Source organism: Eufriesea mexicana, unplaced genomic scaffold (assembly GCF_001483705.2).
Source record: "Eufriesea mexicana isolate 0111107269 unplaced genomic scaffold, ASM148370v2 scaffold100, whole genome shotgun sequence".
Lineage (NCBI taxonomy): Eukaryota > Metazoa > Arthropoda > Insecta > Hymenoptera > Apidae > Eufriesea > Eufriesea mexicana.
The window spans coordinates 255,074-277,678 of record NW_016908280.1 but is presented as its reverse complement, the minus strand read 5'-3'; the positions used below and the strand labels follow the sequence as shown (position 1 = coordinate 277,678).

Below are 22,605 nucleotides of genomic sequence, written 5' to 3'. Positions count from 1 at the left end.
TCGTTATCTTTCCCAAAGAAGTGGAGGAATAAATAAATGAAAGAAAGAAGGAAAAAGATCACATAGCTCGGGATCTTCTATTTTCTCAAGTCGCGCGAAGAACTTTCTTCGCTCAAGGATGAAAATCGCGAGTCTTTTATTCCCAGTCTTCCACTCATTCATTTATCCGCGCAATTTTTCCGACGATATTACCCGCGACTCGCAGAGAGGAACGCGCGGCGAAGAGAAGAGGGTGGTCCGCGAGCGTCGAGCGGATTACAGCGAGCGGAAGGCGAGATCAAAGCGTATTCCCGCAGTTTGATCGCGTGGATTCGCGCTTCGTTATTTCTCGCGGCCGCGCCCTCGGCCTTATTATCGCCGCGAAGCTTTGCTAAGCGGAGCAGCGCTAAGAGGCCCATCGAGGCGACCGATGGAAATTGCTCGCGAAACGGCTCGGGATTATGGTAATCGCGCGATGCTCCCTCTGTGCTCTCGTTAATTCGCTTTGGTCCCGCTCCTTTTTTCCCTGCTTCGATAAGTGCCGGGGTTATCCTCGCGAGCGTCGAGGTGTGTACAAACGTGGACGTTGGCTGGGTTCGAGGATATAGGCTGCGGGATCTTGGTTCTCGAAGGAACGAATCTTGTTGTTACGGTGGATTAAGTAAGAATTTGTTGCTGCTGGTTTAATAGTTCGGTTAATTGGCCTGGGATCTGGGTGGATGTGGACGTCCGCCATTTTGGAGAACGGAAAAGTGAAGTTCTTTTATGTTTATGTTATATTTGGAGAATTTTGTTGTTAGGGTCTTCTAAATTAGGAAGAACTAATTAAGAATTCGCAGATCATTTGATGGTTTGGTTAATTGGTTTGGAGTTTGAATTAAAACGAACGTCCGCCATTTTGGTGGACGGGAAAGTAAAGTTCTTTTAGTTATATGTTTGGGAAAATTTTGTTTTTAGAAATTAAAGAGCTTGAAGATACTGATTGATCATTCGTGGTTCATTTAATAATTTGGTTAATTGGTCTGAGGTCTGGGTTAAAGTAAACGTCCTCCATTTTGGAGAACAGAAAAGTAAAATCCTTTTAGATTTGTTCTGAAAGAAGTTTGGTATTAGAAACTATTAATCTGGAGAGTGCTGATTAAGAATTCGTAATTTGTTTAAGAATTAATTTAATTGGTCTACGGTCTCGTTAGAAGTGGACGTCCACCATTTTGGTGAACGGAAGAATAATATTTCTTTCGATTCATGTTTCAAAGAATTCATAATGTAAGAGAATTTTGTTTTCAAGAATGACTAAACTAGAGAGTGCTGATTAAGAATTCGTAGTTAATTTAATAATTAATTTAATAATTTAGATGTGAACATTCGCCATTTTGGAGAACGAAACAGTAATGTTTCTTTAGGTTCCTATTCTACAGAATTTTTACAAACTACTAGGTTAGGGAGCACTAATTAAAATCTCGTAATTAGTCGAATAATTCCATTAAACTGTCTGAAATCAGGGAAGCTGTGAACACCCGCCATTTCGGTGAACAGAAAACTAAACAAGTCTCATTAATTAGTCTAAGTTGCGAGCAAATGTAGACATCCACCATTTTGGTCATCGAAAATGGTCTTAAATCTAGCTCATCCTCGATTATATCCTAAAGAATTCATAATTAATTTAATAATTTGGTTAATAAATCTGAGATTTGTATAGATGAGGACATCCTCCATTTTGGCGAACGAAACAGTAATGTTTCTTAGGTTCCTATTTCATAAAATTTTTACAAATTACTAGGTCAGTGATCACTAATTAAAAACTCGTAATTAGTCGAATAATTCGATTAATCTATCTGAAGTCAGGATAGCTGTGAGCATCCGCCATTTCGGTGAACGGGAAAATAAATAAGTTTCGTTAATTGATCTAGGATGTGAACAAATGTAGACATCCACCATTTTGATGTTCAAAAATGGTCTTAAATCCGGCTCATCCTCTATAGACACGTTCCCTTCGACCGAGTTGCGAACGGTTAGGAAATAACCTCGTGGCGTGGCGTCTCCGTCGAGTTCTCCGGCCAGCATCGACCGGAAGTTGCCTCGGCGTCGCTTGTCCTCGTGGTAATTTCGCTATGGAAACATTCGCAAACAAGTTTATAGCCCAGTCCCTACGGAGTTGCCATAAATTCGCCGTACGCGTGTTCGACGCCGAGTCGTGCATTAATCGTGCTCGATTAATCGCGCTGGTTAATTTCGAGCGGGTCGACCTTGAATTCCCCAGAGCAACATGGCGGCCGTTCCGGAAACGTCCTCTGCTACCTCCACTGTGCGCAACCCTGCCGGTTATTTTAATTTGTATGCTGATGGAACGGAGGAGTTCGTAAAAGTTGATGGTATTTCAGAGAAGGCAGAGGACGAGGTTTTTAGGGTGGATTTTGGTTCGAGTCGCGCAAAAGGGGATTAAAATTAATTAAGCAAGATGAGACGTGCCGGATTCGTTGCGCGCGATGGTTTAATAGCGTGAGAGCGTTTTGTTGCTCAACCTGGCTTTTAATTTTTATTTTAATTTCAGCTTCGAGATGCGGCTTTTAATGTTGAACGGGAAATTTTTCATACAGACCAATGTCGAGTGTCGATGAACGTGCAGCGAATTGCAGTTTAATCCTTATAGTAATAGTTATAATATATAATAGTTATTATACAATAATAATAATAACAGTATACATTTTCCGGCTAGGAATAACCGATTTTCGAGGTGAAATTAATTCGTTAAAATTAATATCCTCGGTTCCTGTTTGCAGTGTCACGCGAGTGAAAGAAGAACTAATTTTCTATGAATAAAACTTGTATCGCAACGCGTGTTTAAATCGTTTTAAACATGGCGGACCCGCGGAGTCCATATATCCATTGTGAGCTTTAAAGGGGGTTCAAAATCGAGTTAGACTATCACATTAAATCGTGAACGAAATTTATGACACAAGAAAGGAAAACGTATAGAGCATCCGAAAGGAGTAATTTATTAGGCTGTCAGAAATTTTAACCTTCTCTTGATTTATAGCTTCGTGACCCGGGTCAAACTTTCGGCTTCCGTAAATCTAGCGTTAAGAGTAGTAGCTAGACGAATGGGTGTGCGGTCTTACTTCTAAAGGAGTGCATGGAGACGTTTGGGCAACTTCTTGAAGAGCAAGATGCAGCGAAGGGCAGTATCGGGTCCACTCAGGCGTTCAGCGCGAAATCCTTTGTCGTGCTGTCTGTGACTACGTCGAAAGACTGAGAAGGAGAGCATGTGTATGAAATGAGATAGATTTGGCTTTAACTACTTGCGGTGCAAAGAAATTCACGGTGCCAGAACAGTCGAGTGCAAATCAGTTCGGGGTGCGTTTAGGCAGCGTTCGGGGGGTTCCAGAAGAGAATATAGGGACGCATCAACTGATGATGAAGTGCAAGCAGAAACTTGCCACGCACGTCATTTTTCTTTCTGCAACAATCGCCTGACGACGTGTGTAACACGTCGCTGGTGTTTCGGTAACGGAAGCATCTCGACGTGCGTGGCACGTCTTTCCATCGCATGTGGTTAAGTGAGGATGCAAGGGCGCGAGGCGGTCAGAATCGAGTTGAGAATAGAGAAGAATTGAGAAGAAGTCAGAAGCAGGCAGATTTGAGTCGTGTAAGAAACTTAGTGTAATATTTTAGTCAAATAAAAGCTGTTTTATTACAAAAAGAGAATTATCGTTTGTCAGACGCGCAGATCTCTGTCCGCATAGGATTGATTTAGCCAAAAGTCCTACATTAATTAACAACGATCTTTAGAATCTGATTAAATGGCAACTGAGAGTAGCCTCTCGAGTTCAAAGGGTTAAACGTTCCACTGACTCGTGGTTGTTATTATCAACGAAGACCCATCTGACTGGGATATTTTTCTTTCTGTTCCAGTGTGCGGCGACATTCACGGACAGTTCTATGACCTGATGAAGTTGTTCGAGGTGGGCGGATCACCCTCCACGACAAAGTATCTCTTCCTCGGCGATTATGTAGACAGGGGTTATTTCAGTATCGAGGTAAGTTTGAAAACTCATTATGATTCTCTCTGCATGCAACTTCGCTGCTCCCATAAACCGTTATTACATTCAGTGAATGGAAATACCGCGAAAATCATTGAATCTCTATCCCCATGTCGACGATATCGATCATCGACGATGAAATTTTGCAGAAGGACAGATAATTCCCTTAACAATTATACCAACGTTACCGTTCCATAATCGCAATCGACGTAATCGTACGGTAACTCGCTAAACTTGCGCGAAAAATTTCTCTGAAAAGCGAAATAGCCTATTATCGGGGATAATTTGATTCGACCGATATTTTACATTATATGCAGGTAATTGAAAGTTTCCGAGGGTCTTCCCGTTGCTATAGAACGCGAAACGCGTGCAGACTCGCGTTGACGAGCCACCTAGATCGGAAGCAGGGAGTTCAACCCCTGCTCGGCTCCTTCCCTCGATTATCGGACTTTCTAATTAGCGATCCGTTCGGTTAATTACCAATTAATATGCTCTCCGTTTGTCTCAAGATGTGGTTAAGCGACGGGAATACGAATCTCGAGGGGAAGTTCGCGTCTTTCCCGAGATTCGCAGTTTCCTTTCATTGCCGCGCGCGCTCGTTTGAATTTCGCGCCGATTTATCGCACCCCAGCCTCGCGCCTCGCCTAACGAGGTCGCGAGCGCAGGAAAGAACGGTCTCGTTATTTCGCAAAGATAAATTCTCGCTTTTTAAGAGGAATTATTTCCCACGGGAAAACGGGAAATTAATTTTTTAATATTTCTCGGTGATGATTTTTGAGAAATGGCGTATGAGAGAGTTTTATGAGAGAGTACAGAGTGGTTCTTTCGGAGCATACTACGTATGTATGTTAAACGAAGAAAGTTAACCGTTAATTAGACGGTTGTGAAGCAGAATTACTTGGACTTATATTAGTACCCAATTAGGATACTTCCAGACCGCCGTTCGCGTAAATCCTTAGTTAATTAGAAACTCGTTAGTCGGGTGGCTATCAAGTGACGAACCTACACTCGTTTTTCAGGGTTCTTATAACTAATAATCTCCTGCGGATTATGGTAAATCGGGAAATAAGGAAGCTCGCGGAAATCCTTGGAAATTCGAAATTCGAAAAGTCGTTGAACATTTTCCAAAATGGTAAAGAGACCCAAACCTGATAATAACAAATCACCGGTATTTTCATAATGACAAAATTTACTAATGGAATCACGTGATAATTGCAAAATATTTAACACGTTAAACGCCACGTCGGTCCCTAGGGACCGGCGCTAGGCTTTCCTTTCAGGGCCCGCATGACGGCTAACTGTGGCGTTTAACGTGTTAAAAAATACGAAACACGTCTAATCAATTACTCCAGGCTGATAATTCTTGAATTTCCGCGAATCCCGAACAGCCGTTTATGTTCTTCGAGCGACTCGTGCCCCAATTATAATCCTCGTACCCCTGAACGTACAGATCGCGACCTCTTCATTGATATTTCATCCCCCATTTTTCCACCACCTTATGGAAACACGCGCGGAGATACTCCTAATCAATTATCCCAAGGTGCTAATTCGCGGATTTCCGGAACCTTGGGACTGCGTTCATACTCTTCGCGCGACTCGTACCCCAATTAAAATCCTCGTACCCCGACCTTATAAATCGAGACCCCTTCGTCGATATTTCTACCCCGATTTTTCCACCACGTTGTGGAAACACGCGCAGGGATACTCCTAATCTACTACCCCAGGGTGCTAATTCGTGGATTTCCAAAAACCCCGAGACAGCGTTCGTTTTATTTCTATTTATTTCAACCCCGATTTTTCCACCGCGTTATAGAAACACGCGCAGAAATACTCGCTGACAGGAGGGTAATAAACGCAAGTGGAGTGACTGGACAAAGACGGAAAGATGGTGTGGCGACCAGCCACGACGAAGGGAACTGGAGAAGGTGGGCGGATTGAAAATCGAGCAGGAGTTTACCGTCGGTTTTAAGAGGATCTCGCAGCAACAACGCGAGCATCTGCGTGACTGTGCTCGCACACGCTCGACGAGGAAGGACGCAACGAGGCCCGTGGAGATCGATACTGTCTATCCGCAATATGCTTCGCTGGATTCTCCGGAGAACGAGAGAGAGAGAGAGAGGAGAGGAGAGGAGAGGAGATCCTTCGGGGTCTTTCCATGGAATACACGCGCGTCCTTCGCGACGACTTTCGTTTTATAGGAGACGTAGAAAGACAGTGCGGGGGTGGAGAAGGGAACCGTGGAAAGGGTTGTGAAAGAGTTTCGAGGTGGCAGGATAATGGGGGAGGAGAAAGGGTTGTAAGGACGGAATATTTAGCGTCAATGAAGAAGGTAAAGCGAAGAAGAGAAGTCGGAGGATGTGAGTGGGTTAAGAGTGCAGAAAACGGTGTAGGAAAATGGAGAGTAAGAGGGCGGAGAGTGAAAGTAGCGAGGGTTGGAAGAGAGGAAACGAAGAGATTGATCATTCGGATGAGAGAGAAAGAGAGAATGCAACGAAAAGGGTGAAACAAAAGAGAAATAAAGAAAAGGTTTTGTGAACAGGGAACAAGAGAATAGAGAGAAATTCTTCGTTCTAGCTGACAATTTACGAAGTATAATCGGTGTTTCCGATTTGAAAATTGACATATACACGTGTCAGTATTTCATATATAGATCACTCAGTTAATTTGAACAAATCAAATATCATAGCTTCCTATAAAGATATATAATATCAGAAAGGGGACCAGGTTAGAAAGAGAGGGACCGAGGATATTATTTAGATAAGAAAGAGAGAGCGGGGATGTAAAATAAGTAAAATAAAAGGATAATAAAGAAAAGATTTCATAAAGTAAAAATAAGAAAATAGAAATAAATTCTTCTTGCTCTTCGCGTTTTAATAGCAACCCTTAAATTGTTGATAAATTGCGAAGTATAATCGGTGTTTCCGATTTGAAAATTGACATATACACGTGTCAGTATTTCATATATAGATCACTTAGTTAATTTAAACAAATCAATTATCATAGCTTCCTATAAAGATATATAATATCAGAAAGGGGACCAGGTTAGAAAGAGAGAGACCGAGGATATTATTTAGATAAGAAAGAGAGAGAGGGGATGTAAAATAAGTAAAATAAAAGGATAATAAAGAAAAGATTTCATAAAGTAAGAATAAGAAAATAGAAATAAATTCTTCTTGCTCTTCGCGTTTTAATAGCAACCCTTAAACTGCTGATAAATTGCGAAGTATAATCGGTGTTTCCAATTTGAGACTCGACATATACACGTGTCAGTGCTTCACAGATAGACCACTCAGTTAATTTGAACAGATCAGATACATTGGCTTTCCATAAAAATATAAAATATCAGAAAGGGAGTCAGGTTAGAAAGAGAGAGAGAGAATGAAGAGATTGATTATTTGGAAGACAAAGAGAGAGAAGAATGAAATAAAATTGGAATAAAGAAAAAGTTTCATGAAATTGAAATAAAGAAATAGAAAGAAACCCTCCTTGCTCTTCACATTTTATCAGCAACCCTTAAACTACTGGCAAATTGCGAAATTTAATCAGTCTTTCCAATTTCAAAACCAATATATACATACGTATATACGTATGTACGTAATTACCTTTCCATAAAGATTTAAAATCAAAAGGGGTACCTCGATGCGCTGACTTCACCTTTGAAATCGAATTTCGAATATTTCCAAGCTACTCGTTCGCTTGCCAGCATTCTAGATGTCGCTCTTTATATCTATATTTATCATCTTTAGCATAATATCGAAGAGAAATCGCAGTGTACGCGTTAAAGCCAACCTTGACTCCCGGTAAAAACAGATTGCGAAAAATTCGGGTCCGATCTGTCAAACTTGATCAGCACGAGTGGCGCATCTTGTGTTTCTGTTGGACCCTCCTCAAGTATTCGCTGGGCGTCCACTGTGAGACCAGCGGCTACACCTCAAACTGGCCACTGGCGGACATTAGAAGAATTAGTCGGTGGAAAATGATGCTCGAGCTTGAACACGAACCAGTGGCCAGGATCGTGGCGAAACCGGGTTCCGGCCGGTAACCGGGGTTGACCAGAGGCCAAGTTCCTCCGCTGCCAAGCGGGGTAGTTTACAATTCGACTCTATGATAAACGGGGATGATCTCGGTCGAGTTCTCAGCGTATACCTCGGACAGAGTCGAAGTTCGATTTGCAGAACTGGAACGGGGTGACCGAACTTTGAATTCCGTCATCCCAGAGACAAGCGAGTCCTGGATTCTGCCAAACCCGGATCTTAAGTACCGCTTGAATCCTATCACCCGTGGAGTCGAATAGAACTGGATTCTACCAGGATCAGGAAGGTTTTACTGCCCTCTCTGGATAGACAGATCGTAAATTCTATCATCCCCACGGTGGAGACACCGAAGCTAGACTCGAGCAGACCTATCCTCGGTCTCACGGATGAAGCTTCACGATTATCGCGTCGGAAGTGAACCTTGGTCGATGTACCATGGACCAATCGAAGAATGGCAAAGTCGAGGAACGGATGTAGCAAAGAAAAAATGAGATGGAATATCAGCAAACCTGGAGAACCTGCGAGTTAGGTATCGAGTTAGAGCAAATGATGACAGCAGTCAGCGAAAGGTGTCTCCTTTGAAAGGCAGACTCGGTTCGGGAAACGGGATTAAAGATGAGGAAAATTATGAAGGAAGAAGGAAGAAACAGACGAGACGAGTAGAAGAAAATTGGACTCGGTTAAAGTGGAAACAAAAAGGGACCAAAGGCAAGAGAAGCTGGTGAAACCTGAGGTGGTCAGGGGGAAAGTGAGCAAAAACGGGGAACGAATCGTCAAGATGGTTATGACATACGGAGAAAAAGTCGGAGAAATAAATTGGGTGGGATATAATTCCGCAAAGGATCGATCCTTTGTCCCTCGCAGTCTTATCTTCGATATCCTTCATCTGCCTCTCTCGCTTCTTGGGTCCTCCGCGGGCCTCGTTTCCGGTCTCGACCCAGTAGAAAGAACCTCGCGGCGATACGTGGTTTCCGGCTCGTTTTTAGCGATATTCAACCACGGAATTATCTACTGGGAAACGATGATGCGATTATCGGCACGCGGGGGACCGATTTTATTTTCTTCTTAGGAGGCCGGCTATTCGCTCGGAGATCTCTGTTCGTGACCCTTCGCCGGGAGATTGGGAGAGCGTAAATGGCCACGGTAGTTTATGGGAATTGCTCTCCCGATACGTTTTCCAGGCCATACTGGACCGAGAACTCCGTATCTCCTTCGTCTGGTCACTATTGCCCGCGATCGATTACGAATAAGCTTTTTCTCGTCGAGGGGTTGTTTCCGTCTCTCGTGAGCTTGACACGCGTTAGGGAAAAATGAATAGACATCTCTGCCATCTCGGAGTATCTTGTAGCTCTTACTAACCAGTCTATCACGTGTTACGATGCGAGAAATAAAATAGGAAATACAGCTAGAAATATTCGTATCATGCAAAATCAGCAATGCAGAACCTAGTTGACAGCGTTCTGCTAATTCAATTTTATTTTCCTGTTTTTCTAATCGATAATCCAACTCGAGATAGGATAAAGGTTAGGCAATATTGTGTCAAATGTGGACGAAGAATTTATATAGATACTGCGAGATTTATCTTTGATTGGATACGTGTTCGAGGTGAGAAGTTGCAGGTTTCTGTCATAGCTGAGGTAAGGGAATACGAGTTGTTGGATTAAGGGCAGGAGAAAACGAATTAGCAGCTCGAGAGGAGACAACGAGATCGTTGGTCGTAAAATTTTAGGAGGAAGTTAGGACCTCGGTCAAGATGATCGAGGCAATTAGGCCGTGCGAAGATCAGAGAAGCCACTGAGGCAATCAGACGTCGGGGCTGCAGTCAAACATAGTTGAGAGAAATTAGTCTGGTGGTCCTTCGAGTTTACAGATGGAACAGCTTGTGAAATAACCGGTGACTTGGCAGAATTATAATTGCTCAGCTGCCGCGATACATGTTGCCGCGCTCGAAGCCTCTTGCCAGAGGTAGAATAAACTGCAACTCGGTCTCCAACTCGTATAACACAGTCGGCTGCAAACAAAATGCTAATTACCAGCTTCGAATGGCAGACTCGCATGAAACACCGTCGAATCCCTGAGAACACATTCGACCATCACGTTCAGAATACCGCGAATTATCACCAGAAGCGCGCAGAATCGTCACGTAGAGCACACATGAAGAAATCACAATGGCTGCAGTTCGAGCAACCAGTTTCGTAACTGCGAAACAGATCTCAACTAGACTCGTCGTTCTTCTGCGAATGTGTCCAAAGAAAACTGAATAGCAAGAACGGAGAGAGGCTAACTTCTGAAAGAGTTCCAGTGTCCATTAGTTAGCCCAACTGTCACGGTGTTCCTAACGTTATCACCGAATTGCCAACCCGGTTTTGGCGAAGACTAGAGCGAGACTAGGTTATAAACAGATCCAAAAGAAACTCCGATCGTTCATCGGGACAGAGTCTTACTTTTAAAAGAGTTGCACTGTCCATTAGTCAGTCTAACTCTCAGACAGATCTAGTTCTGGCGAGGATTCGAGCGAGGAGAACGACTAAATTCGTGTCCCGTCGCTTACTAAACCGGGATAGTGAGCGAAACACTGGTCAAAACCTAATTTTACGATGTCCATATTCCAGAACAATGGCCAGATAAACGATTTTGACACGATATAGCCGAGAGTGTCTCTCCAGCAGCTTCACAAAGGGATATCCATAGTACTGGCGTACGAAATAGAACGACAACAAGCTGGACAGTCGAATGAATTAGCAAAATGAGATTAATCGACTCGAAATGTTCGTGGAAGTCATGGATTTCGGTTTCAAGGAAATTGCGCGTTGCCTCGCAGATCGGTGCCAAAACTCGCGTAATGCCAACGACCAGCCAGTGTAACGGCACTCGCGGATGCTTTGCCTGTTTAATTGCACGATAATTAGAAGCTGGTTTGTTCCGTTCTTTGTTTATTCGCTCGTGGGAACTTGGAGAGGATTCGATTGAACTCGGGATGAGCTCCATGTAGCGTAGCGGGATTAACTCGTAGCGCAAAAGGATAGACGATCGATCCTCAGAAGGATTGCGCACGGAAGTTGTTAACTTTGTTACGAATTATTCCTCGACGTGGAGCAGTTCGAAATTGCAGGAAGGAAATACGCGAAAGGTCTTCGAATGAGGGAAGATCGAAGCCTGGATTCGGTAAAATGGCTGGTTCTGTGCTCTAACTGCAGAGGTGTTGGATTGCGTCTCTCTCTCTCTACCTTGATGAGTAAAATCTTAGATGAAGCGGTATTATCGTGAAACATTTAAGGGTTAGATAGTATGATAACAAATGAACCGAATTGAGCGAATCAATCTCGCTTGAAACTGGAGTTATAGTTAGTTTCCTGTCAATTCTCGCGGAACTCTGTCTTCTCTGTGGCCTGACTTCTAATTTACCAGTTTTTCCATTTGCTATTTTATTTCTTGGGCTCCAAGAATTACGAATCAACGTCATCTAACAAAAATTTAAACAAGAATGACTCGAGAATTCTCCGTTCGTTCGATAATTTCATCGTTTGACAGTTCTTAGCTACCCCTTGTCTTTTATTTTATGTTTAGTCTAAAGAAATAGGTAGCTGCCATTTTTAATAGACGTTTAGACACATCTGTCCGAAACCTCGAGTGCCCGTAGACCCGTTGTTCACTCGACGATCTCAAACACTCCGTTCAGAGACTCTTCTCCTAGATTCTGTCAACCTAGCCCAGGTATCCCTCGCTGAGAGCACCATTCGTTTACTTCGAGCGGATTCTAGCGTTCTTGCATAATGCTATTTACATTACAACTACGTCTCCTGACATATTTATATTCTAGCGTTAAACGCCCTAATTTTTTCACGCGGTTCCCAAACCCTGCCAAGACAACTGCCGGCGTTGGAACAGAAATCGAGCGAGACGAGTCAGGAAGAGGCCTCTAAAAACTGCAAGACGACTCTGCTAATCGGACCAAACGAAGCGACGTCGTGGTCAAAGACATGAAGATCTGGCACGATGACTAACATCACCCACGACAGCTATGGTCGACGGTGTCTGGATCAGTGACACTTCGCGCGATCACCTGCCAACGCTATAAATCAGACGCCTCGCTGAGCGTTGTCGTGCCACTTGCACCAAACAATTCTCACAGGCTTCCCCATTTTCATTGCCACTGAAAATACCACCCGTTCGACCAGCTTTGTCGAAGACAATCCGTGGCTTTCGAAATTTCCTCGCCAATTTGGCGGCGCCCAGCCTCGAGCCTCGGTTAGAGATCAGCTGATGACAATTGCGTCGCGCGGAGTCGAGTCTCCGTCGAGATAGCAGACTCCTCGAGCGGATTCTTGTCTCGTCGGTGATCGCAACAGTCGTGACACGTGTCCGAAGCGAAATTAACAAATTACCGGATTGATGGCTGCTCCGAGAAGGTGAGACAGAGCAAGTTTTCCTTGGCAAGTTTGCGACACGTCCGCGAAGAAAGGAGGCTATTTTTGACACAGGCCTGGGTGTACTGGTGCGTTGCTGGTGTTATCGATTAACCTTCGGCAGCAGAGGGTTCAGAATTTTTCTTTCATCCTACTATAGGGTACTGTAACGTTTTCCAAGGCTCGATTGAAAACCGGGACACATTTTCGCGGAAAAATCTGTCGGCGACCTGGTACTAGGTTTTAGACTTGGGCATCGTCGCGGTCTTTGTAGAAAATAGGACGGGGCGAGATAGTGGAAGATTCTCATGGTATTTTTACAGTTGGCTGACGGAAGGAACGCGGGTTTGATTAATCATAGTGTAGCAGAATCCCTGACACGAATGTAGAGACAGGATACGCGTATTTTTGTTATTGGCCAAGGAGACAGTCAATGGAACGCGTCGAAACTGGTTAAAATAAACCGACAAGAAGCAATGGAAGACATTGGCATAGACGTAGACAAAGGATGTTCCATCAATGTCCATTGACGCGCGGTAAAAGCTGAACGAAATCCGAGCATCGTGTCTAACTGAAGGCTACTCTACTATAGGGGATATGGATTGGCAGAGGAAGATGTCAGGTTCTGAAATATATTTATTACTGGATGAAGTGAAATTCGAAATAAAATAGTATCAGCACTCATGATTGCACTGACTTTCGCGCTAGTGTTCTTCTATTCTTCTCTGTAATTATATCACTCCTCTTCTCTATTACTGCCTAGTCAGGTCCTCGTTCACACACGCTACACACTCGTACAACTAGTTCCAAAAATCTTACGTACTTTCCAATGTGATTTCACTCATTCGTCTTTCTCGCATAATCTAACATAAACACTCCGTCTGTTGAATTAGGAGCTTGGTAAAAATTAAAGCGTGGGAAAAATAAAACTCGTCGTATCGCAACAGAAGGGTTTATTTAATCGCAATTAAGGGCTTTATTTTAGAGATACTTGAGGGAGCATGGATTATGCACAGTTAGGATTGACTCGACTTTCCACTCTTTTGGAGGAAATTAATCCACGCGATTCGATTCGCGGGTAATTACTATGATATAGTAATTACATTGGTAATTACATTACTATATCATAGTATTATTATATTATTACTAATGATATTATTACTATATCATAGAAATTACATTACTACATTACTATATCATAGTAATTGCATTAGTACATTCCTATACCATAGTATTACTGTATTATTACTAATGCTATTATTGCTATATCATAATATTACTATATTATTACTAATGCTATTATTACTATATCATAGAAATTACATTACTACATTCCTATATCATAGGAATTACATTAACACATTGCTATATTATTATATCATAGTATTACTATATTATTACTATTACTATTGTTGCTATATCATAGTATTACTATACTATTACTATTGTTGCTATATCATAGTATTACTATATTATTATTAATGCTATTATTACTATATCATAGAAATTACATTACTATATTCCTATATCATAGTAATTACATTAGTACATTACTATATCATAGTAATTAGATTACTACATTACTATATCATAGTATTACTATATTATTACTAATGCTATTATCGTTGTATCATAGTATTACCATATTATTATTATTGCTATTATTACTATATTATAGAAATTACATTACAACGTTACTATATCATAGTATTAGTATATTATTACTATTACTATTATTACTATATGATATTATGAGAGTTCGTATCTCCGTTTCTGAGTAACGTGTTCCTCGCTGTCAACTTACGCGATTAACCGTGATAGATCAAACTGTCATGAAAATATTTCCAGGGATTGAAATATTGGATGAAAATATTTCAAAAATTAGGGTGCTTCACAAAATCGGACTTCGGTTCGTAACAATCGAAGATTTCAATTTTCGTCGCCGTATTTTATTTTCTGTTCGTCCCTAGCTCGAAGAATATTCTTACAGACTTCCCGTCCGTTCCCCGGAAAATCCCGCTTTCTCGAATTAATAATTTTTTTGCCAGATTTCCCGCAACTTTCCAATCCCCGTGGAATACGCGCATGCAAACTCGGCCGAGTTGCGAAGAAACGGGGAAAAAGGAAGGAACGGCGAAGTTATATCCCATAGAGCGGAATTGCAATGAAATTCTCAGGCCACGTACTTGCAAGATTTCCCGATTCCACGTGCGCCGCCTAAGTATGTACAGTGCATAAGGCGTGTCGGGGTAACACGGGGCGACGTTATATGCGCGTTAGAGTCGTTCTTATTTCTATTCTGCCTGGCAGCTTCTACAAATTCTGCAGCGGTTAGCTTCCTCCCTCGAGATCTCCATCGAATTCCTATGGACGCGCAACCCTCCCGAGTACCCCTATGCATCCCCGTTTATTCTCCATTATAATTCGAATAACGATACTCGCGTAAAGGGCTTTAACGTTTCGGGGGGCAAAATGTACCAATTTTTCTTCGAATTACTCCAATTTTTCTTCGACGAATTGCATAGGGGTACGTGTCGTGGATCACACGGTTCTAGAAAGATCAGTATCCACCGAGGGTGCTCCGCGACGCGTGCCCCAAATAAATAGAGATTATTTTTCACGGGTTTTGGAAGAATTAGGTGTGGCGACTTTGGAAGGTCCATAGCGTTCGATGGCCAGTCACAAATCCCGTAGGGGTACGTGTCATGGATCACACGGTTCTAGAAAGATCAGAACCCACCGAGGGTGCTTCACGACGCGTGCCCCAAATAAATAGAGATTATTTTTCACGGGTTTTGGAAGAATTAGGTGTGGCGACTTTGGAGGGTCCATAGCGTTCGATGACCTGTCACAAATCGCGTAGGGGTACGTGTCGTGGATCACACGGTTCTAGAAAGATCAGAACCCGATCGAGGGCGCTCTGCGACGCGTGCCCTAAATAAACGAAGAGTTTATTTTTCGCGAGTTTGGGAAAAATTAGGTGTGCCGACCTTGGAAGGTCCTCAGAGGGTTCGATGGCCAGTCACAAATCGCGCAGGGGTACGTATCTTGGATCACACGATGCTAGAAAGATCTGAACCCCATTGAGGGCGCTCCGCGACGCGTGCCCCTGTGAAAACAAAAGATCATCGGGCACTTAGAAATAAAAAGTAAGCTCCTGATGGTTAAGGTAGTCAATCCTCCCAAATTAGGCGTGTATTCCTGTCGGAACTGATACTCAAAATATTTTTAACGCTTTGTCTGCCAGGCAATTTTTATATGGTACAGGGGTCCATGATAAAATTTCCATTATTCTTACGATATAATGACGAAGTATTAAACAATATGGGGGGAAAAGTGAGGGGAAACAAATTATTAATGTATTCTATTCAAAGTTCTCTGTTTATTTACGTTGTTAATATATTCAAAAATTGATTAGGATAAAGGAAACATAAATTTACAAAATTAGTATCACCGGATACTGGTGACCACCGTGACCCCACTGAGGAGACAAACGCCGGTCACTGATTACGATCATGGCAGTCAAAGTGTTATACTATGGTGCTTGAGTCTTTCCTTCCATAATTTCTCTACATTTCTGATAACAATATCGAAATAAAATAAATATCGTGAATTTTAAAAATTGGTACCACCGCTCACTGATGATCACCATGGCAGTCAACGTGTTAAAATTAATTTTCTCCACTCTTTTGACTATTTCTACGAGCTTGAGAAGAATTAGGAGAATAAAATCACATTTTATTCCTACATTTTTCCAACTAAGACCATACCTATATCATTTTTATACCATTGAATCGTATTACGATACGGTTATATTATACCAAAGGATACGTTTCATATTTCATAACCAAAAAGAATCGAGCAAAACAGAATGTCCAGAATGGAAAATAGCAATGTACCTAATTTACCAAAAATTTCCCCCGAACCTATCAGTTTCCAAATATACATATATATATAAATTAAAAAAGGAAGGAAAAATTGGAAATGATTTGGAAATAATTCGACAACGAGAGACAACGTGTTTGAACGCGTGTTTCGAGTACAGCCCTCGCCTCGGTTAGAGGGATAAATTCGCGGAGCCGGGGGCTGAAATTGATATATAGATTATGGCGACTCGTTAATCCGCGAAATAGAGCATCGCGTCTAATAATAAAACGAAAATGGGCTGGACAGGCGAGGAGGGAGGGCGATAACGCGTAACAGGAACACGGATAACGCATAATCGGTTGCCGAGGACAAAAGCGAGGACGCGTGCATCGATCATTTTCCGAATTTCTATTAATCAGCCCTCCGATGGCGGACACTCGCGCGACGAGTAATTAACCGCCACTCCGCTAGTTTGGTAAATGGACAAAAGGCACGCGCGCGCTTAAATGATTCGGCGAATTGTTCCTGTTATCCTTGTTAATTATACGCGTCCTATTCGCAACGAACGGATACCCCGGCATGTGACATTCGCTTGCCGGTTATTCCAATTGTTGAAATGAAAAAATTAATTAACGTCGGAATTCTGTCCCGTTTTGCAACTCTATGATTCCGCTTCTCCGAATCTTTTCTAAATTGGAAAAGGATCCTTTCCCCTTTCTCTTTTTCCGTTTCTCATTCCTGCATTCCGATGTCTTCGAAAAGTGAAAAAGTGGATATACATCGTGGTATAACGAAGAGTTAATATTATTGGGATTAAAGATTGGAATAGGTAAATGTAGATTTTATGGACGTTTGAGTGAAAGAGGAATTAATCCTTGATGTAATTAGGTCGTTAATAAGTTAGCTTAGAAAAGTGGATGTAGAGGTGTCTGAGTAATTAAACGGATGACGAAGGACAATTGGTGAAGGAGGTTTAATTACAACTGAATGTGTGATTAGTTAGAGTATGGATGTTTGTGTATGAAAGTATGAGAGATTGTTAGGTTGTTGGTTAGCACTGGAGTATGGGACATGTGAGGTTGAGAGAGTGAGAGATTACTATACAGGAGTGTAGTAGTTGTAGCCAAAAATTTATTTATCGTTATAATTATGGGAAAAATGGGTCTAAGACAGCTCTGCATAGTTCGTTCCTCCTTTATGCTTCTTCAGTTTAGCACTGGAACTACCGAGCTTCATGGAATACCTAAACACAGCAGGCATAGATAATAGTAATTTTGGTAGTACATTGGAGATAAGTAAATACATTGATTATAGCTCTATCTTAATATGAGTTACTGGAAATTTATTTAAAAGCAGGTATATATTTCCAATAATTGCAAAAAGGAAAATTCTTGAGACCAGTCATTTTGACTGGGTTGATATAGGTTTTGTAGTCTGTCCAATGAGACGAGGTACCAAATGCAGCAACTGAAATGAGTGCGTGATCAGATTAAGGCTAATTTCACAGTACCCGGGCCCAATTATTACGTGGAACCTTTTTGAGAACAGTGGAACAGTGTGAATTCCAAATTATAATAAATTAGTAAATAAAACAAGTGAGAGAGGTACTGTTATTGAGCTAACCTCCTGATCCTAAGCTAAACCAGTAGCGTACCCCATAGTCGAGGGTCCTATCTTCCAGACGGAGTACCAATTATCGATCTTCGTGGAGAGATAGATAAATTATCCATTTCCACGATGAATTTCCATAGACCAGATTTTTCAGAATTGTATCATCCCATCAGCGACGTCGAGTAGTCTTTCTATAACCTGCTTAGATCAGTCTAATGTAAACGTGTTCCCTCAGTTCTCAGCTATTCCAAGGTGTCTTGTTATTACTCCATCAGCAACCTCGAGTAGCCTCTTTCTGTGACCTGCACAAGTCAGTCTAACGTCAACGTGTTCCCTCAGTTATGAACTGTTCCAGGGTGTTTTCTGATTACTCCATCAGCAACGTCGAATAGCCTCCTTCTGTGACCTACACAGGTCAGTCTAATGTAAACTTGTTCTCTCAGTTCTGAGCTGTTTCAGGGTGTCCTCCATCGTTAGGAAAAAACCGTGTCGTTCAAGGATTAGTGTAACAGCTGGGTCCCCCGGTCGTAGAAAGGGTTCCTCCCCTACATCAGCGAAAGTTGAGACGAAAGAATGGTTTAGGTGACAACAGGTTGATTTAATGGCAGGATCTGACACTAACGCTAGACAGAGGGGTAGCATCGAGTTCCTACCATAGTGAGATGATCGCAATTAGGTTCTACCGTAGCAAGGACGTGACAGAGGAGGTTATTCTTCCCCGTGACGATCAACTTCTCGAGACAGAGGAACGCGGCGAGTCGGATGATGGAGTAGACCTTCGACTTCTCTCTGCCCCGATTTATTACAGTTCGACAAATCGTTCGAAACTGTCCCACATAGTCCCGGTCCCAGAAGTATTCGTATATCGTCCTATTCGTCGACTCTAAGCGATTGCTATCTTTTTCCTTGTCAGTGGAGACACGTGACACGTGCATTAAACTTTCTTAAACGTGCTTAAAGTTTATAGAGTTTAAAGTGTAGCAGAAATTAGAATATTATATTGGGAATTAATTTGGAAATATTAAATAGGATATTATAGATTCTCGTTAACGAAGAGTTCTAAGTTCACGTGTTGAAGGACTGGCGATCGTTTCAAGTGAAAAATTGAAAGAATGCAAATACCTCTTTGACATCTTGAAAATCCTAATAATTCTAAAAATGTTCCCCAGAAGAAAACCGAATGCTCCTCGTTACAAGTGCCTCGTGATATATCCTGATACTGCTAAACGACTCTGTCATGTCTCCAAAGACAAATCTGACCAATTCCCTAACTTCCTAAAGATCCTAACTCTTTCAAGAACGTTCCCCATAACAAAACCAAATGCTTCTCGTTGCAAGTATGTTGTGATAAGTCCTAACACCACTAAAGTGTCTCCAACGACAAACCTGACCAATTCCCTAACCTCTGCCAAACTCTAACCCTTTCGCGAGTGTCCCTAAAGACAAACCTGACCAATTCCCTAGCCTCTGCCAAACCCTAACTCTTCCACACAGACAAAAGCAGACACTCGCAGTAGCGCACCCCCTAAAAGAATGACCCCGTGCCAATAACAACCTTCTAATCGGCCTGCAATCAGCCTTCCAGCTCGCAAGGGTCAATAAAACGCGTCGTGATCCCCGGAATTACCATAATCTCGTCCTTGCCGCCATACGCGAGCAAATAAACCCCGTGACTTCCAGCGTCTCCCGATCCACCGGCGCGTCTGGCCTAATAAAACGAAAATGCGCTCATAATCCTGTTATCAAGCCCCCACGACCAGGAACAATAGCTACGACGCGCGCTCACGCGTATTCATGGCTACTTATACGCGATTGTTCCCGGGCCGGGATACGCGCTCGCGACGTGCATTAATACCTGTGGATACCCGCATTCGAAACAAACGGTTAATGTATACACGATGAATAAAACATGGCCTGGTCCTCCGCCTACTCCGCCTCTCTCTCTCCTCGTTCCATATCGATTTTCCCAACCGACGGCCAAGTTTCGACGATTGTTTACCGGCGTACCGAGTGTACATCGTCGATGCGCTTTTGTCGCAAATAAATTACCGACCTGGCTGGCCTGTCCGCAGAATTTTACCGAGATCCAGGCTAAACTCGCGTATCGGCACCGGTTCCACGCTGTCTTATCGCTGTGCAGGGATCAGCCTCTCCGCTGACGATCTTCCTCTCTGCGGCTCTGGCTTCTGCCATGTCGTAAATTTTCCAGGGCTGGTTCGAACAATAGGACCACTTGGCTTCGCTGTTCCACGTGCCAAAAGTAGCTTTGCTACCCGTTCAATTTCGACCATGTAGAGCTGAATTGAACTCGGTCGTTTGGGTCCTATGACAGATTCTAGACTCTGGACTTGAAATGCAGAGTTGCATTAGGATTTGGAAAGGTGCAGGTTGTTCCGTGTAACGAGTAGCCTTCCTGGGATGCCTTCCTGTTATACATTTTTGTAATTACACCACTATTTTCTTTTTTATCCTTTTTTCTATCCCTGTCTTCTTGGACTGTCAAGTTATTGATAACGAGACTCGGCAAGGAGTGGGAAAGAAAGGGGATTCGTTCCTCCTCTGCCAAGCTTGTCACCTCTGCAACCGAGGAATGCTCGTATTAATCGTGCGTTTCGAGAAACGGCAAGATTAATTACGCGTTCGCCAATTGCGTTGAAACGTAAACGGAGATTTCGCGTAGGCGCCTTTGTTCCGCGACGCACGTCAGTTTCGCTAATTTCGTCGTCCCTCGTGTCGAGCAGCGCTACGCAGTTAATTAACAGACATCTGAAATAAAACAGACAATGGATCTTTCCATCGTTCATGCGATTTTCTGCGCAACAAGAGATACGTGACCTGGTCCGGGTTAGTCTCTGTTGCACGGGGTCTAGAATCGCGATCGGAGTGCACCATCTTTTCTGATATCGAAAGAATTCTAAAAGCTTCCAGATTCACTCCCAAACATTCACAGATCGAGAGCAATAAGTTGATAGCAGGTTACGCGAATGAATACGTCGAGTGTCGTCGAATGACGTATCGTAAACTTGTCAGGTGGACCTAGGAGCTGTCATAGTGTGTAGCGACAACGTCTGGTCGAATAGGGTGGTCCTTTCGAGTCGAGGGTTTCTTTGCATCGTAGTTCAGTGTTTACTAGGTCTGCTTTTCGCGAATCTAGCTGTTACTACACGGTATTTCAATTATAAATTCAATTTTATACATTCCCCTCTTCTCTATGAACGCTGGGGGGTCTCTAGGGTAACTAAAGTGACAAGTTCTAGGTTTCCAAACGAGACAGGTAACTTAAATTTATGTTACTAGCTCAGGAATTAACTGTATTTAGTAGAACATAGGGAAAATTATTTAAAAATCCCAAAATGGCGAGTAAAATGTGATTAAAGGTGACGAATTCTTACGTCGAATCTGTATGACACGATCTAGGTAACATTGGTCGAATTTGGAAGGTGGTAGGGTGGTCAAGGGCCATTAATGCACATATACTGCTATTTTAAGGGTGGTATCACGATACGTAGGTGGAGATTTACGTGATTGAAAATCTTCATCCACTTTGCTGCTTTCTGGTCATCGAGTGGTTCGAGCTGTCAAGGCAGCGGGATAAAACGTGTGTCTTCAGTAAGAGGGAAGACGCGTAAATACCCAGAGGCACTGTATACACGATATTAACGCACACGTGAACACAGGCCATGCAAAATGAACGGCACGACCGGGATCACCGCGTTAGGTCGCAGAGCAAGTCGCAGTGGCGAAATTCGAGCGCTCCATCGCGAGGAATTTAATTCATGGCGCGTTATAAATCGCGGAGCACCGGAACCACGGGGAATAGAGACGAGAGACAGGAAAGATGGCCGGATAAATAACGTCGCGGCGCTGGCGTTTTCGACGTCGTGCTGAAATCGCTCAACCGGGCCCGCGGAAAAAGGTAAAATTTCCCGGTGAAATAAAGTGGATTGCTGCATCTACGGAAGTGCTTCCGATTCGCGAATTTGTCCGCGATTTTCGCCGCGATAATTTCGATCCTTTGTCTCCGCGACCGTGTTTGCCTTTAATTTCTCGTGGTTCGACGAACGAATTTGTGGAACCGTTCTTGCGCCACGTTTGCGACGGACAAATATTAACCCTGGATCGGTAGCGTTGGTCGTGGTTGATCCACGAGAGCTCCAGCCAAGTTACTCCATTGACGAGTGCCTCTGTCTCGCGTTCCCTGTGTCACGAGATTTATTGCGCGAGGTACAAATTAATTTGGAACGTGTCGGAGACGTGTAACGAAGATAACAGATGTTACCTGTTCAGAAGAGACCTGTTCTTGTCAGTAGACCGTTCCGATTGACTTCTGAGCTCCATTTTGTAGGATTTCTTACTAGATTAATCTCCTGCAAACCTAGATTTGCGCGTCTAATGAAGAACAACTCTTTTTTACTAACAAATTAAAATATTGCACTAAGTTCCTCACAATTCTAACTCTCAAGCGCACGATCCTCTATTCACTATGTCTCGACTACACACAATCTGCCTCACCCGCGCTCTTGCACCCTTATTTAAAATCAAAACTCTCTCTTTTCGTACACAGGCTTTCTTTCTCAATCACTCGACCCAGTCATTAGGTCCAAAGATGGCAAACGATTTAAAACCAAAAGTTAACACATTGAGCGCCAGCCTCATTCGCTTGTTTCC

At 42.8% G+C, this 22,605-nt stretch overlaps 1 protein-coding gene across 4 annotated transcripts in view; it reads left to right on the top strand.

Annotated features, from left to right (window-relative positions):
- LOC108554981 (serine/threonine-protein phosphatase 2B catalytic subunit 3) overlaps window positions 1–22,605 on the top strand; it is a 312,798-nt gene that overhangs the window by 196,422 nt on the left and 93,771 nt on the right. For all 4 annotated transcript variants that reach the window (XM_017910442.1, XM_017910439.1, XM_017910440.1 and 1 more), the window contains exon 3: window positions 3,892–4,016. In XM_017910442.1, coding sequence (XP_017765931.1) covers window positions 3,892–4,016 — 125 coding nt within the window. The remainder of the gene's footprint in view (window positions 1–3,891; window positions 4,017–22,605) is intronic.